The sequence below is a fragment of the Populus euphratica genome, unplaced genomic scaffold (assembly GCF_000495115.2).
Source record: "Populus euphratica unplaced genomic scaffold, PopEup_1.0 scaffold2.1, whole genome shotgun sequence".
Classification (NCBI taxonomy): Eukaryota; Viridiplantae; Streptophyta; class Magnoliopsida; order Malpighiales; family Salicaceae; genus Populus; species Populus euphratica.
In genome coordinates, this window is record NW_011499846.1 from 1522940 (window position 1) to 1541575 (window position 18636).

General features: G+C 32.6%; 2 protein-coding genes across 4 annotated transcripts; one reads left to right on the forward strand and one right to left on the reverse strand.

The window, feature by feature from the left end:
- The first annotated feature begins 289 nt into the window (after nucleotides 1-289).
- On the forward strand, nucleotides 290-18393 carry LOC105130044 (protein NRT1/ PTR FAMILY 4.5-like). 3 transcript variants are annotated; one of them, XM_011032368.1, is made up of 7 exons: nucleotides 290-301; nucleotides 14016-14101; nucleotides 14310-14388; nucleotides 14534-14751; nucleotides 16527-16964; nucleotides 17033-17157; nucleotides 17246-18393. In XM_011032368.1, exons 2-7 carry the CDS (start codon nucleotides 14030-14032, stop codon nucleotides 18123-18125), a joined length of 1812 nt encoding a protein of 603 aa, XP_011030670.1. In that variant the 5' UTR covers nucleotides 290-301; nucleotides 14016-14029; the 3' UTR covers nucleotides 18126-18393. The 3 variants fall into 3 exon arrangements, with proteins under 3 accessions (XP_011030670.1, XP_011030677.1, XP_011030684.1); XM_011032375.1 differs by lacking the exons at nucleotides 290-301; nucleotides 14016-14101 and adding an exon at nucleotides 14114-14213; XM_011032382.1 differs by lacking the exons at nucleotides 290-301; nucleotides 14016-14101 and adding an exon at nucleotides 14135-14216.
- LOC105130060 (serpin-ZX-like) lies at nucleotides 4494-7050 on the reverse strand. Its single transcript, XM_011032397.1, has 4 exons — nucleotides 6432-7050; nucleotides 5478-6157; nucleotides 4710-4859; nucleotides 4494-4648 (listed from the first exon to the last, which is right to left on the reverse strand). Exons 1-3 carry the CDS (start codon nucleotides 6819-6821, stop codon nucleotides 4754-4756), a joined length of 1176 nt encoding a protein of 391 aa, XP_011030699.1. The 5' UTR covers nucleotides 6822-7050; the 3' UTR covers nucleotides 4494-4648; nucleotides 4710-4753.
- Nucleotides 18394-18636: the final 243 nt, after the last annotated feature.

Genomic DNA, 18636 nt, shown 5'->3' on the forward strand with positions numbered 1-18636 from the left:
TAAAAAAAATTATAATAATTATAATAAAAAAATCAAGCTATTGATTATCAATTTACACAAGTTTTGCAAAATATAAATTTAAAACAATAAAAATATTAAAATAAAAATTGCTAAAATGTATAATTTTTTATATTTTTTTAAACTCATAAAATCAATCTAATTTTACCAAATTTGGTTAATTTTATTAGTTTTCAAGTTTTAATCCTATTTAATATATTAAATACATATTGACACATAAAATTATGAGATTTTAAGATTCGGCTCCTTTGTTTTTATAATACACATATATACACACACACACATATTAACTATCTAATGTACAAGCGATATTTATATAGAAAATTGTTGTGAGATTGCATGCATAAGCTTGTGCCAAGCCAAAAAAAAATCTTTGCGTTGCCTCAACGCACGAGACAACGCATATATTTTTAAAATTTTTGTTATAATAATTTATTTTTGATTAACCGTAATTTTTTATACTCTTCAAATCAATTTGGTAGCAGCTCTCAGCGCAGCTGCATGAATCAATTCTTTAACAGCTCTTTAAAAACCATTGTAGCTGCTTTGTTTAATTCCTTAACTGCTCCCTTAATTTAAAACCATTGTAACAGCTGCCTTACCCGAGGCCAAGAAAACTTGCACTTTTTTCTTGAACTAATTACCCTCCACTCTTGCAGATTATGAGAGCCGAGAAAACAAAATATATTTGTTCTCTGGAACTTGCTGGATTTTTTACTTTATTTTGTTCTTGCTTCTTCTTTTTTTTTAATGGAGGATAACCTTGTGTGTGTGTATAAATATATATCCTTAAGAATAATATTTATGCACCCCTCATATTTTGTGTTGTGTTCTGTTTAACATCTTTCGAACATACTATATCTATTCCCGGAAGAATATAAACTGTAGAACATTTCCTCCGAGGTCAATTTGGTTCTTCATGATCCCCGAACCTCACTCATAACATGCTTGTGGAAAAACTTATTTAAAAAAGAAGAAGATTAAAAAAATATTATTTTTATTTTTATTTAACATAATATTTTTTCATCATTTTTTTTTTTAAATAAAAACTTGGATTTGCACATTAATTCGCGATTCAACCTACTTGATCAATCCCCAGATCATGCTGTATAACTGTGCATTTTCCCACTCGAATAGATTGGTTCCTGCCTTGGTGCTTACTATATAGGCAATTTTAACCAAAAAAAAAAATTTTAAAAACATTTTTTAAACACTAAAACAAACATACGCCAGTGCATAAGATCTGAATCTAAATTCCACCAGAACAATTTAAGAGAAAATAAGACTTGTGACGTACGTGCCCCCTTTTCTTTCCACCGTCACCTTCGATGATATTGATATATTTGAAGCAATGATTCATATGATCGAAGAAGCAAAAGACGTGCCTTGAATTTGGATCAGAAACATGTGCCTCGGAATTGAAATTAATGTGCTAGTCAACTCAGACTTGTGAAAATAGAGTAAGGGCAACGTGAAACAACATTTTTGCAGGCGACCCAGGCATATTTCAAGCTATGCAAACAGAAGCTCATGATTTTCTGAGTTCAAGAGAAAAATGGCATGCAATTGTAGATTTTAGCAATTCAACCTTTCCTCCTTGATTTTAATTTAAAAGTTCTTTTTTAAAAACAAATTCCGTTTACTTAACCTTTTAGCCACATGACTCATGAGCTTTACCATGATTTTAGCACATTTTACTCTCAATTTAACTTATCTTATATATAGGTTATAACTTATCAAACTTTGCAAAAGTGTCGAAGAAAAGCCGCATGAGGAAGTATTAGGACCTTGAGACCATTAAAGGCGTTGCCTAACTGCTTAATTCTCCTTAATAATAATAAAATGATACATAAACTGATAAATTCTCTAATTAGTAAATAAAAATATAATCATTAAATTTAATTAAACTTCATAAGTCGACTCATAACTTAATTAACCAAACACTTAACTCGAGTAAAGTTTAAAAATAACATGGTTTAAAAGGTAGCATCAATAATTTCTAATTAATTAGACTTTACCTAGGAACCAGTCTAAGAAATTTTGAAATGATTTGAATAAGGGATGCTTATGCTGGTTGCTATTTTATATTACAATTAATTGTAAGGATTATGAACATCACTTATCTCTATATTGATATGATATTGTCCACTTTTGGGCCTAAGCCTTCATTGATTTGCTCTTGGATTATACCCAAAAGACCTCATACCAATGAAGATATTTGTCCATCCTTATATGCCCTTGATCCTCCTCATTTCTAACCAATGTGGGACTTTGGTCGCATACCCAACAATCCTTCCCTCGAACAAAGGACCACCGAGCCTCTTCTCAAACGATCATTTATCCATCCACTCTCTACCAACCAGGATTTTTCATTCTCTACTTCTCTTTACTTCATCGTGTTGGGGTCAGGACACATCCATGAAGTATCCGGAGAGCACTACTACCTGACTTGAGAGTTTTTTGCTCTTTCTAGGTCAACTCCTCTTCACCGTGTTGAGATCAGGACACGTCCATGAAGCATCCGGAGCACACCGCCTATCCAATAAAGCTAATCCATGGATTGCATTGTGATTTAATTAGGGCCCACCGCCTTTTGTCCGGCATTCCGAGGATTCATCCATCATGGCTAACTTGGGGGCATGACTCTGATACCACTTGTAAGGATTATGAACACCACTTATCTTCACATTGGTATGATATTGTCCACTTTTGGGCCTAAGCCCTCATGGATTTGCTCTTGGATTATACCCAAAAAGCCTCATACCAATGAAGATATTTGTTCATCCTTATATGCCCTTGATTCTCTCTATTTCTAACCAATGTGGGACTTTGGTCGCATACCCAACATTAATTACCATATAATATTAATTGGTTATAATATATATATGTGTGTGTATGTGTGTACTAGCTAATTATGATCCCGAAACTAACAAGCCATGTAATTTTTTTCTCCTCGAAGGAACACCTTTCTTTAAAAGGCACTAGGCCTAGGAGGTATAAAAGGAGGACACCAAACCCAACTAAACAATAGAAGCTTATCAAAACGCTAACAATTAACTAGCCCATCAACATATATTAGCCCGGTCCAAGGCCATGGAAGTCGATGGACCCCTCGTGCTCTTTCTATGCATGCAAACATGAAAAACAATTTTAAGTTGATAATTAGGGATAAATCTCATTTTATATATGAGTTTAGTCATTTCTTTCCAAAATATTTTATATATATAAATTATCCTTATGAGCTGATTAGCTTTTTATTTCATTCATTTTGAAGAAAAACTTTATTGATAAATGAAAGAAATGATAAAAAATAATTATTGATTCCTAACAAATTACCTTATACTTTAAAAATATGATCGTTGGAGCAAGTTATATGTCACATATGATCAATTTTTTTAATAAGAAAATAAAAAAATATTATTTGAAAAAAAATTTAAAAATCAACAAATTTTAACGAAGTTTTTTTGAGATTGATATTAACCTGAATTTTATAAATCAATTTTTCTTTTATTTTTTACTTAATCTAAGCTCTAGATTATATAGAGGTCGCATGTCAATCTACCCGTTCGGGTAGTATTCTAAGACTGTGATACAAAGACATAAAATAAATTAATCTTATAATTATTTAAAAACAAGGAAATAAGAAAAAAACAGAATTTTTTTTTGTGGCTTTCACAAACTTACTTTGATTTTTTAAATTATTAATATAAGAATATAAACGAAACAAAGCACAAACAAAGCTTGCTGTCGTGTTAGAAGTTTAGCAAATTAAGACGAGTAGCATGCAAAACGACAACCAGAACCCATCCCATCCCACCCGTGTTCTGTTTTTATACGTGTGTGTATAGTGCTCGAATATCGGTTCGCTTACATTCTATATACATAGAGATTAGCAAATATTTAAGAGCGAAGAGATGGATACAGTGCTTCAGGGATTGTTAGGAGGGGTGGTTCGCCAGTGCTACGCCGTGTTGTGCTTGGGGACAATTCTTGTTTCTGTTTCCATAGCCCATTCAATTCGTGATGTGAAGCCAAGAGATCCTAGAGAACGCACTACTCGACGTCAAACTGCCATGCAAAGTCCTTCAATTAGTCCCAGGCGGCGCAGCTGCTCTTGAATGATATGTTTTGTTTTAGGTTTTGGTTTCATTTCAAGGAGGGAGAATCTCATCTTCGTAAGAATATCTGCTTTTGGGTTCAGAAATAGGATAAGTTAGAAAAATTAAGGGAGGCAATGGCTCCCCTTCTCCACAACGCAGCTTAGCCCCTGGTTTTGCTTGTGTATCTGTTTTACTTCTCTGCTTCTTCCTGTCAGCTCAGCAAGATTTAGAATTGAAGAAAACTTTCTACTAAGCAATTTTCTGAACTTCAATGGAACTTAGATTAACGAGTTGCATCGGAGCAAGCTAACCAAATGGGCGAAACATAGCAACATCGATCAACTGTTCATCCTTTTGCTAAGTTTTTCAATCAAATGCAGGATTTTTAAATTCCATTTACTTGATCTTATGTACAGTAGCTTTATAAGGTTTTTGGCGCATCGATCTTACTGTCACAACCAAACTAGCTTGCATGCCTGGGTCATGTATGTCTGAATATGTATAAATGACTGAATACATGTAAAATTCCACTCGAAAATACAATCTGTTGATGAAAATAAAAGAAAATAAAAACAAAGATGAGTTATAGAACCTGTCAGTTAGCTTGATGTACTTAAACGCGCTGCAGAAAGATTTTAATCTGCCTGCGGTGGCTCGAGCACTTGGGCAAAATCAGCAACGTCGTTGCACCCTGTTTTGTTAATGGTGAACAGGAATGAATGGTCAGCTACAAAGTCTATCTTGGTGGGGAAAGCCATCTGCCACAGCAGCTAAACTGCATGTACTTGGATAAAGGATTAATGGAGTAAACTTAGAACTTGTAATATTGCGACGGGACAACAACGCCTCCGTAGGTTGAATCTGCAGCCCAGAACCTCAGCTAACGGATCCATATAAAAACACTCATACCCAAGCTTTTCTAGACGATCTAACGGGTCCATAAATGATTTCATTCTATCAATCTCACCTCATTCAAAACGATAATCTAATTAATTTCACCTCATGCAAGTAAAGTTCACATCTTTTGTTTTCGTGGCTGCAAGCAAAAGATGAATCCAAACATAACATATTGATCTGTCATATCCATACAATCTATTATTGAGAAAAAGACCTCCTTCAAAGCAAAACAGTAGGACACAATCCTGCATCAAACCACCACAGGAAAGGCCGAACACATTACAATAACCAGCCACGAGTAAATTAAAGTTATATTTGTTAGGCTTTGATCCACGTACACACGAGTTCTCCAGTATGGAAGATTAATTGGCCAGTGAGGGGTCAAGGACGTGGCCTACGAACATTATCACTCCAGTCATGTCTTCTCTGATGACGAAAAGGAATGGGTGGTCAGCAACAAAGTTAGTGGGAAAGTCAATACCTCTCAATGCTATAACACCAGCTGAAGCAGCCGCAGCTTCTGTGCCTTCTTCATTCACTTCAATAAATGATTTATGGAATATGCTTGAAACACACAGGCCCTGCCCTGCAGAAGAGTCTACCATCTCAGTCAAGTCTGCTTCATTAGAGAAAGGCGACACCAATCCTAGTCCCTTTAGAGCGTTGGAAGCTTCAAACCCAAAGGAAATCTTGAACCTCGGGATCCTAAATTCATCCACTTTTACTTGTTTTGGTGGAAGGTGGCGATCTAAGAATCCAGATTCAGAAGCCATTCTCTCAACCAAAGCTTGCAGCCCATCTTTAGCATCTGGAAGGTACAAGTACATAGAGAACTTGCGTTTATCTTCCCCTTGTTTATAAGGAAGAGCTAAGACTTTAAAACCATCATAGTCACATACAAATTGCTTCTTCTTGCTAGTCATAAACGGCACACGAACCGAGCCCCCCTTCAACAGGTAGAAATCATCATCTTTTGTGGTTGATGCATCAAACTTTTCATTCCAAGCTCCTTTGAAATAGAGTGCATTTGTTAAGATGAGCCTTGTCGTTCTATCAACTGACCCAGAAGGCAAAACCTCTTTGATAAGGCCATTGGTCTCATTTTCAGCCCAAGTGTTAACTTCATTGGTCACTTCAACAGCCTTCACCACCACCACCACAAACATCAACATTAAGGCTATTAGCATCTACTTGGAACATCAATAACTAGTACGAAAAGAGCAACATTAGACCTACCTAAGGAATCAGTCCTGGAATTTTGAAAACATTAACACACATGGCTCACTCCTACTGATAAATTACAATCAGTTGAAGACTACATGAAAAGAATCGATTTATCCTTTCAAGTTCCTAACAACAAAATTATTGTAATTTGTAAAGCTGAAAAAAATGGGTTACTAGAAAGTAATCGTGTACCTTGGTTTGGAAATCAACTTGATTAGTCGCAGCCTTATAGTTACTGCCCACAACCTGCGTGAAAGAAGGCTTAAGAGAGAGTGACTTATCCACCCAAACGCCATTGGCGAACTTCAGTCGTGGCCCACCACTGGCGCTCCCGTCGGTGAGAACAACCGCCAATAACTGAGAGGAGAAGGAGCTGAGGTGATCGCTGGACTTGGACTTGAGGAAGGAGAGCAACTGCTCAAGTGTGCTGCCCTTGGACCCGGAGGCGATGAGACTGAGCAGCACCTCAATTGACAGCGGCGAGAACACCAAGTTGGAGTTGTTGGATTCGGTTACGAGAATTTGCTTGGAGAGGCTCAATGCTACGTCGGTTTGGTTCCTGATCGATTCACGGAGATCCATTGGGTTTGGCTGTGTTACTTGTGCGTGGAATTGAGCGTTGCAGGGTGAAAAGATACAGTTCTTGTAATCTCTCTCCTCAGTTCAACGAAGGATGGTTCGTTCCTTTCTCATTAAGAAAACCATTAAATGCTAGCTTTTCAAAGTCAAGCAAATTCTAAATCCGAGGACGGTGGTGGATTCTTCTGTTCTCTTTATAGGAGCCACAACACGTGTCTTCATCGAGCGACGACGTTTTTTAATAACTCATATATCTACAGTTATTGAACTCGATTTACTCGGGAAATCCATGATTCCAGCTTGTTAAGCTGGATTTTATGTTGAACTTGCAGATGAAATATTCAACTCGTTCAATCAATTAAATTTTCTAGTAATTCGATTGAACAAGCTAAATCCATCAGGATTCACTTTCGCATGATCTTAATTACAGAATGTGCCAGATTTTTCAGCGCCGAAGACATCTTAAATCAAAAGCAAATAGTTGACTGCCAAATTTCATCAGGATAAGATATACACTCAGCTGCTTTGTCTCATTATGAAGGACAAACTTTTAGAGTAAAGACCTTCGATATTTATCTCCGGATATATCTTATAGAGTTGACGGATAGATATTATAGAGTAGACGAACGAATGAAGTAGATTTATTAAAAATTCAGAGACAGAAAAAATTGGGGAAAAAGGCATTCATTCCCCTTCCATAACTTACGTTTATAGTATTTTTATCTTGATAAATTTCTTTTTTATTTAATAAAAATTTGGGATATTGAATTATTAATCAGTGAAATACCAGTAACTTTAAAAAAATTTTAAATGATATTTAAAAAAAAAGATTTATAAAAAAATTAATAGAATTCAAGGATCCTTCCTGTTGGACAAAATAAGCTATAAAAGTGTCGTATTGAAATTCATAAAAAAAAAACAATTAAATTGATTAAGATGCACTATACAGATCATAGAAATGATTTTACACTTTTCGATTGTTAAATCTTTTACTCGTAGACTTGAAATTTTATTTATATAAATTTTATTTTGAATTGATCGATAAACTTAAATTCCAATTGATTCAATTAAATTTAGTTAGCCTGGTGTAATTTAGATGAGATTCAACCGAATTAATTTAAAGAACTTTTTATTTTTTAAACTAAATTGACATGGTTTTAGTTGACCAATAAATTTATGATGGGTCATGATATAAATAAACCCTAAGTTAAACGCTGTAAGTATAATAAATGAATCATTTAGCATTCCTAGAATAACATTTCAATATTATAAGTGTTAAAGAATGGTTGTTTTATGAACGGAAGTAACTCAAGATGACATAAGCATCATTATCTCTGTCAAATCTGCCTCACCAGAGAAAAGCAACAACAGCTCTAATCCCTTTAGAGCTTAATTTATAGGCTTTGAAATTAAAAAAAAAAATATTTTAATTAAATAAATTAAGTGAAAATTCTTTAAGGTTAAAATTTAAGGCTTACATTAACTTATGTTAATTTTTTATTAAATAAATAAAAATAATGAGATTTAAATTCATGATCTTTTAATCATTAAAACTTTGATATCATATTAAATAATCATCTTAATTTAATAATTTAAATTGTTAAATAATATTTTAGAATATAATTTATATTATTTTCTAATATACTTTAACAGTTTTTATCACCACCGTCAACAAAAAGCTATTGACATCAACTGATAACATCACTAGTAAACGACTAATGAAAGAATAACAATTTCTGTGTTATAGCATCCCCATCTTATAATCATTCAGGCTTCCCTATTGAATTTCCAGATTTCATAGTTAACAGAGGATTATTATAAGTTCCACTAACAACAAAAATGTAACATAAGATTTGTCAATAAACTGATCGAGTAAGGGAGCTGAGCTGAGATTTAGACACGGACTCGAGGAAGGAGGGTAACTGATTTGGACCCTGAAACGATGAGGCTGAGCTATATGCCTTTACGATACGACCCATTTATCATTGCACAGATGACCTATATAGATTTCCAGGCCTTCTTCTTGTGTTCGCATGTTTTAAAGTCCAAATGTGGCACCTGTTTTGATTTGTTTTTTCCTTCTACGGTGAGCCCTATGCCAATAACCCAATTTGAAGATTACAGTGTCCATCTTGGGCTCCGAATTTTCGATGACACTTTTGTCTGCTGATTATGGAATTAAGGTCGACTTTGTGGCAATGGCAGTATTTATTTTTTAAAATATTTTTAAATTTTTATTTTTGTGCATCAAAATAACTAAAAACTATATATAAAAAATAATTTGTAGCAAAATAAATTCAAATTTTTTAAAAATTTTGGTTGAAAAGATATCTTAAACACCCTTCTGAGATGCATTATCACATTTAAATTTGTTACAATAGCTTGATAGACAATAAATTAAAAAAAAATTATAATGCTTAATTATTCATTAATCTAACATTGAAATATTAAATGAAAAACAATAATTAAAATAAGATAAAAAATCTGAGTTAATCAAATTAATTTGTTGCAACTAGAGTTATGATATAGTTATAATATTGAGATAAAAATTATATTAAAATAAATTATAAAATTTAATCTAATAAACTTGAAATTAAAAAAATAAAATAAATCGCTTCTGGTGAATGATTTGTGAGGACGGAGCATGAATTCCCCTCCCTAGTGTTGTTATAACAATATTTAGTATTTTTTTAATTTTTAATTTGAAAGAAAGTTTGAGATTTAATGATAATTGAGGGCCCACCCACCAAAAACTCGAATACCCTGTAATAATAATAATAATAATAATAATAATAAACAAAAGATACCAGCACACTCAATTAAATTATATATAGTAGCTCGCCATTCATATTAAAAAAATAATAGGAGTATTGTATTTCAAAGTTTATTTTGTAGAAAAGGTTTGTCTCCACTCTATGGCTGCTTTCAACGTGAAAAACGACACTCGACTCAAAGAATCTCTATGGCTACCCCACAAATCAGTTTGATTCTTACTTCGCTCTGCCGTGCCTTTGTGAACTTGTCGAAAGGTAATCTATGTAATGCTGTCCGCTACCAATCGAATTATTTTATTTGCCTTCAACCACCTCCTCGACTGAATTCTGCCGAGCGATTAATCTTACCACCTCTCGGGACAGACCATACTCTTTGTTAAATCGTTGATTTTTTTTTTTTTCGTTTTAGTAACTTCTATTTTTCAAAGAGCGCTCATCTTATATTTTTTAAGGTATTTTTTTAATGTTGATAGTAAAAATAACCACATTATCAAATACAAAATTATATTATCACTAAACTAATAATTAAACCTGCTGTCATCACAATTTCACATGGAAGGAATCCTCCTTGATTAAACTATCCTAAAGATGACAAACTATGTCAAGGGTGTGGAGGGGAGATACCGCTGCATAAGAGAGCAAATAGAACTTGAAACATTGTACATTACATGTTTTGTACTACAGTTTAAGGATTGGAACAAGAACAAGAACCAAATGCCAAAACTTCATTTTCATGGAAATGTTATGTTTCTTCCTAAAGCCTCACACAGCTTCACACGAAACATATTAAATCCTCGAGTCTCTGTCTCATTCAAATTCAGAAACATTGACGAAAACATAATTATATGAAGATGCTCTGTTGTCAAATGCGAGTAGTTTTATAATGATCAATTGGTTGATTTTCGTTCCTGTTATTCACAAAGTCTTCTACTCGTGAGCCTCGATCTCTCTCTTTGTATCGGCTGGAGCCCAGATTGTATCGAATCCTTTTTTCAAGTTTTATGTAACGAGTTAACTTTTTTTTTAAAAAAAAATTATAAATAAAAAGCATATTAAATAAAATGAGTTTGAAGAATATACTAGATCTAAAAAACTTAAATTTAGTAATTAATTAAGCTCAAGATAATGTGGATCTAACAAACATATTAAACTTAAAAATTAGAATATTATCAAATTCTAAGACTATATGCTTGATCATAAACAATTCTTTACAATAAAAATATTAAAAACATGATCAATCATTATGTTTCTATTTAAAAATGTATATAAGGTTTCTTAAGGAACATATCTATTTACTATCTCATTAATTAATGATATGCAACAAATATTTATCTCTCGTTAATATTACCATAAACAAAGGACTTTGAGTTATTTTTTTCTTTAAAAACGATAAGATTTAGGTAATATAAATACCCCTTAAATCATTTAGGTAAAATGTCAATACTATTAATATCTTAAGATAAAAATATATAGATTTTAAAGTATTAATCAACTTAAAAAAACTTAAGAACAAATATTTTTTTTCTTGAATTTAAGATTATTTTAAGTCATTTATTGCTTTAATTCATTTAATACTTTTCTCGTTAATATACTAATTTTATTATTGAAGGGTCTTTAAATCCTTCAATTGAAATTGTTTTTGCAAGTACCCGAGTTTTTATTATAAGTTTGGAGTTCCTTGGATTAAGAAAAGGACATCCCAGCATTTAAACATATTAATTAACCGTTATTTCAAATATTTAATAACATTTTATTTACATATCTTAAATTTTAAAACTTCATCATTATGATCTTTATTTTGTTTTATTTTTCTTTTTAATTGATTACCATCCGCTTTATAAATCCTCAATTGACTTTGTTTCCACTAAATCCTCAATTGACTTTGTTTCCACTAGACATCAAGTTTGAGCCATGGATAAATATGTTATGGTTATGAAAGATGCAAAAATTTTCTATCATTCAATAATTATAATGCATTTGGTTCTCTCTGAACATGTGAGAATGATCTAATCTCTAGTGTGTGTTTGTTATTGTGGTGTAATGTATTTTTTAAAAATATATTAAAATAATTTTTTTAGATATTTTTTATTTTAAACATCAACATATCAAATTATTAACACTAAAAAAACATCAATTTGTATTTTCAAGGCAAATGCATTTTTAAAAGCTACTTGAAAATAAAAGCTATCACACTTTCAAACATATTTTTAATAAAATATGTTGATTACTATCATCGAAAGAGAAATTTTATAGCACAACATATATAGTAAAACAAAGAATTGATATTTATAAGTTTTTTTTAAAAAAATAGCTCTAAATTATTGGGATTTTGTTTATTAAATTCAATAATTTTTAAAATTATTTTGAAATAACTTAAAAACAATCTAATTAAGTGATAAACTAATTAACATAACTAATTAAAACTAAAAACAAATTAAAATTTTAAAATCTAAATAGAAAACACATTCAAAAATTAAGAAAATTCAACTAGCTAGTTAATTTTGCAAGGAATTGAGTCGGTAAAATAATATATTCATAAAATTTTAACTTGACTCAATAATAGAATTAAAAATTATATCTATTATAGAATTTATTTGACATGTATGTAATTTTTAATAGATTTAAATTTATTGATATACATCACTCTATTCACTTTTAAAAACTATAAATTTGATAATGGATGAATCGCATTACAATTAATTATTTGGAAATCATCGAATTAGATATTCAATTCTGGTGATCAATGTTTGATATATTTCCATGACAACATTAAAACAAACCCCACTAATCAATAAATCTGGCTCAGTTGCATCAATGATTATGAAAATGTATAAGAAGGTGATCAATGCATTCTTTAGAAACCAAATATAAAAGACGGTTAATATCTCTTGCTTCGAAAATACCCTTTATGATCAAGACTCCTCTGGTATCGATTTTGCCAAGAATGTTCATCCAACATAAGATTTCAACCTTGGATCAAGGAGCCAATCCTTTCCGCATACCATTGAAAAATTGCATAGATTAATTTATCCCAAAGATAATATCGTACTACCACGCTTGGAATAGACTAAATAAACCCTATTAGAATTAGATTTACAGACTAGTTTATCATCAACTTCACAATCTAGTACCACACAAGACAGTTTATTGAATAAATTCTCAAATGACCTGGTCTCTGTTCTTCTTGGATGCTCAAAGAGCGAAGTGAATGTCGCACTCAAATCGTTAAAAACTTACATCGGAGAAAGTTGTATTCAAATGAATCGGACTCACATGTAAGAGATTTATTAGTGTGTGTCTAAATATATATATATAGGTCGGCAAATAATCCATATTTAAACAGGATTGAAAAGAGGGGAGCTTATGTACGAGACATACACCCCAATGGTACTGAGAAGCTGAGGGTTTACTTCATTGAGAGAATTTTAGAACGTCATAAGCGTCACTTGAGCAAGCCTTTGCAAGCTAAGTGCTTAAAATATAGCTGTGATTCCAGTTTTTCTTTTGCCTAACTAACTCATCATTGTATCAGCAGCCAATACTCATAGTGTTTATGTTATTATTCTCATGAGTGCTTATGTTAGCATTAGCTATCTTTTTTTTATATATAATAACCGTGTGTATTAATAGAAAAGAAGTTATGTAGAAGAAGCATTAACTATCTTATATTAAAAAGAGATGAGAAAAGAGATGTTCTTGTATAAAAGATGGATTCATTGCTTGATAATTAGGTAGATTAAAGATGGTGTTCATCCTTTTGTATAAGCTCTTATACGCGAAGTCCTCAACATCTCCTATGTTTAAGTTCAAGAGTTAAAGCTCTAAGTTTCGGATATCGCACTCAAATTTGTTAAATACATCGATTAAAAGGAGAGTTTCGTTCGAATAAACCAGACTTTCACGAGAAGGGAAGATGTATTAGATGCATAAATGAGTCCGGTAATTGTCACATGTTAAGAAGGAATGGAGAATAGAGGAGCTTATCTATAAAATATATCCATGACCTAAGAATTCTAAGTTTCCAAGTTAGAGGTGGTATCCATCTTTATGTGTAGGTCCTCGTACATACAAATTCCATAAAAACGTAAAAGCAAATAAAATCTCTCTCAGGATCCAGACGACTCACTCACATATATAATCAATTACAAGAGGATGGTTTGTGGAATATATATTAAAACACTCAAATTCCTCGCGAACAGGAACGTGCCAACAAATTCAGGGGAGGCATTAAACAATACAGGTTGCCAGGTAGCAAATTAGTCAAAGTATAGGAAGAGATAGGGAGGTATCATAAGAAACAAAGCCCACCTAAAATGTTGCTCAAACTACTGTGTGCCTTTTGATTCCTTTTCGTTCTGGTTGCTAGGCAGTAGGATTATATCTTTCAACTTCTCTCTCTCTCTCTCTCTCTCTGTATATATACACACATCTAAGTGTATGGTTTTAGATCATACCATCTCTTCTCAGGCAACATTTCATCCACACAAAATTAAGGGACTCAACAAAATGGTAAAGTCAGCTGAATTACTTCAAGTCCTGTGTATATATACAACCTTTCTTCAATGATCCAAGAGCTAATGGATTGTCTTTCTAATGGCTAATTAAACCGTCTAGTTCATTTGTTGTTTGCCCACTTTTCCCTTACATTCTAGTATTGCGTATTGTACTCTCTTTGGAAACTTATTTATAGAGTGTTTTTTTTTTTCTTCCTCAACAGGGCATCTCAAGAGATGTTAAAATCGAATCCAAGCCAGAAAGAAGGCTAGGAGGCAACAGAGCTGCATTCTTTGTATACAGTAAGAATGTTGTTAATTGCTACAAGCATGTGTGTGTCTACTTCTGTGTGTGCGTGTGAGCGCCTGCGCATGCATATGTGCAAAAAAGTGGATTTGCTTCCCAGATTATGAGCTAAATTATGTTAGTTTTGGTGACTTTGCGCAGCTGTGGAGGGACTAGAAAACATGGCATTCGTCTGTATGATTACGAGTCTGATGACTTATTTTTCTGGGTACATGAACTTCAGCCTAACCAAATCTGCCACTACACTTGCCAACTTCGTTGGTACTTCTTTCTTAGTGGCGCTGTTTGGAGGATTCATATGTGATACCTATTGGACAAGATTCAAGACTTGTGTCTTGTTTGGATGCGTGGAGTTCTTGGTATGTTTATCAATTAATCTCCTAATCATGACAATACATTTCTAATCAATTATGCTATCATTGGAAAATCATGAAGTGTCAAACTTCTAATTAAGAATCGTGAATTATTCTTATCATTTGGCCTATTTTATTGGAAAAAAGGCTTGCATGCATCTGCCACGATTTCCAAACTTGATAGAATATGATGCAGACAACAGGCCACGTCATTTAACGAAATTTGTGTAAATATGTATATTTTATCTCGTTTATAATTGTTCTACTCAAGTTTAAATTAGATTTCATTAAGTAAACCAAGCTATCAATCATCTAGTTAAATTAACTAGATATAACAAGGTGAATATTTTTCTTTTTAAAAAAATCTTGGGTATCCAGGTTATTTTCTAAAAAATTTCAAAGTATAAATCAAAATAAATTCATTGAATGATAAGTTTAATCAATATAAAATATATAAAAAAAATTGACATGGTCGTATTTAATATTATAATATGAATCATTTACATGGTGATATTTAATGAATTTATTTATAAAAATCAATCCGTAGCAGAAATTAACACACACATGAAATTTATTGAATAAAATAAAAAAAAATTACATGCAAGTTGCACATATTAAAAATTTATAAAAAATAAATTTTTAATTTTAAAAAATAATTTTAATCAATATAAAATATATAAAAAAATTATAAATGAATTGCACTAACCTCAAAAAAAATATTAAATGCACTCTATATAATTAAAAAATAATTTTTATTTTAAAGGGGCGGAATAAACCAAATGAATAATAGAGAATTGATATTAATCAAAACACAAATAAAAAAATTATTTTGAAAAATATAAATAAAAATAGTAATTTAAAAAAAATAATTGAGAATAGAAAGGGTGGATAATACATTGCCCGTCTCATTTTTTGTCAAAATAAAAATGATGATATATTGTCTAATTTAATACATAAACAACATGTTATTTGTTAATTTTAAAATTCAGCCATAAAAAAAATGATGTTTTTTTTATATAAAATATTTAAAAAACATCATAAAATTTTTGTTAAACCAATCTATGACCTCTAAAAACATAAAAAAAAACATTTCAAAACTCAAAATCAACCTCGAACTAAAAAACTTTTGAGCTCAGATTTGTTTTTATAGATGCAATATTTTTTTTAAAAAAAAAACTAATCTTAACTCCCTTCTCATTATATGAAATTTTTTGATATAAAAATACATTGTTTTGATGGCTTAAATCTTTTTTAATAACAACTTTCTCTTTTTAAGACAAAATCTAATAACCTCTTCTCTTTTTTTCATTTGAAAAAAATAAAATTTGATACTAAAATATATATTTTTAATATTATAAGGACCTGTCATTTAGTAGATAAAAAAAATGAGGGATAAAAATAAAATTTTAAAACAAACTTTAAAACTACCATTTCTATTAACCGTGTTCTCAATTTCAGTTATTTATTTTTCAATTCTACCCTCACCTCTAAAAAATATATAATTGGGTTTTGATTTCAGCTTCAGAAGACTTAATTATATAAATAAAAAATTCAAGAATAAAATTAAAGATTTTAAAAAATCTCAATATTGCAAACCACAATAAAATATAAAAAAGGAAAAACAATAAAGGAGTCTACAGTAAAGGAGCCGCGTCTTCTTTTATATTATAGGCAACACGCGCGCCCGCATAAGAGCACATTACGATGACGGATAGATTTTTTTTGTCATATTTCTTAAAGATTGGAAAAAAGATAGTGTTTAAAAATAGTGTGTTTTCCAGGGATATGCCCTCCTAACTGTTCAAGCACACTTCCACCAACTAAGACCAATTCCTTGCAAAGGCGTTTCATCTGATCAGTGTGAGGCTGCTGATGGTAGCCAATCTGCAATACTTTTCACCGGTCTGTACCTTATTGCATTTGGTACTAGTGGCATCAAAGCAGCTCTGCCATCCTTAGGAGCTGACCAATTCGACGAGAACGACCCCAAGGAGGCAATTCAATTGTCTAGTTTTTTCAACTGGTTCTTGCTTAGCCTCACCGTTGGAGCTATAATAGGAGTCACTGTTATTGTATGGTTAAGTGATAACCAAGGCTGGGATTTGGGGTTTGGTGTGTGTGCCATAGCAGTCTTTTTCGCCATTATCTTTGTAAGCATGGGCAAGTCCTTGTATCGGAACAATGTACCAAAGGGAAGCCCCCTCGCACGCATTGCACAGGTAATAACTTCCTAAAAGAGCTTGTATTAGATAAATGAACTTCTCCTTTAATTTGTTCATAAATGTAGGTATTTGTGGCTGCAATCCGGAACCGCGACCTTCCAATTCCAGAGAGGGCTGAAGAATTACATGAAATTCATGACAAAGAAGCGGGGGTGAAACAAGAAATTCTTCCGAGGACTGGCCAATTCAGGTATAAAAATATAAAATGGTCAACTTTGTTGCAACAAATCATAACCACAACGGGATACTAAACCACATGTATTTCTGCCAAATTCCAGTTTCTTGGACCGGGCAGCGATCGCAAACACTACTGACCTTGCATCAACATCAATCAACCATGGACCTTGGAGGCTATGCACAGTGACACAAGTTGAAGAAACAAAGATCTTGCTTCGCATGCTTCCAGTTATACTTAGCACAGTTTTCATGAACACATGCTTAGCTCAGCTCCAAACTTTTTCGGTCCAGCAAAGCACCACCATGGACACAAACGTCTTTGGCTTTAAAGTTCCTGGCCCCTCACTACCAGTAATCCCCCTACTATTCATTTTTGTTATGATCCCAATATACGAACGCTTCTTTGTACCACTTGCTCGAAAGATCACAGGGATTCCAACTGGAATTCGACACCTCCAGCGCGTTGGAGTCGGGCTAGTGCTCTCAGTCATCTCCATGGCAGTTTCTGGAGTTGTGGAAACATGGCGCAAGTCGGTGGCTATTGAACACAACATGGTTGACTCTACTGAGCCCCTGCCAATGAGTTTCTTATGGCTTGGTTTCCAATTCGCCATTTTTGGAGCAGCTGATATGTTCACATTAGTTGGACTGCTAGAATTTTTCTACGCAGAGAGCTCGACCGGAATGAAATCGCTGGGCACAGCTATCTCATGGTGTTCAGTGGCATTTGGCTACTTCTTGAGCTCTGTGGTGGTGCAGGTGGTAAACAAAGTTACTGGTGGATGGCTGGCTAGCGACAATTTAAATAGAGACAAGTTGAACTACTTTTACTGGCTATTAGCAGGCATCAGCACACTGAATTTTGGAGTTTACTTGACGTGTGCATCTTGGTATAGATATAAGGACAGGGGGGCAATGGAGCAAATAGAAAACGGCGGTGAAGTCGATGCCAAGGGAAAAGTTCAAATGGTAGAAATTTAGAAATACCAAGTCTCATTTAATTCAAAAAAACAAAGAAAGAAAATGAGCATTTGTCATATTTGTGTGAGGAATGATGATTTCTTTCTAATGTTGTCTTGTGCATGTTGCCTTTGCTGCTGTAATTAGTCTTTTGCACTGTGATTGTACCTGTGTTTTGCCGATAAAAACACAAAAATCATTAAAAAAAAAATGATGTTTCTGTTGAGATGCAGTGTTGCCAAACAATACCTTAATTTATAGAATATTTAACTTGAACCTGTTAATTGTTCAAAAACATAATAATATTAGTTTTTGAGACGGAGATTACTGTATCGAAACAAAAATTTCAATTTTATTTTTTTTACTTCAATTTCTTTAAAAGAATTAAAGTATTAGTCTATTCTCGGACAGCCGAGTATTAGTGAACATGCCAATTATGGTCAACCATGGAGATGTTAGGCACAGGTAGGGAGAGCGTACGGTGGTCGGAGGAGGGAATGAGGGGGGACGCGAGACCTAAAGTCAGGGTGTG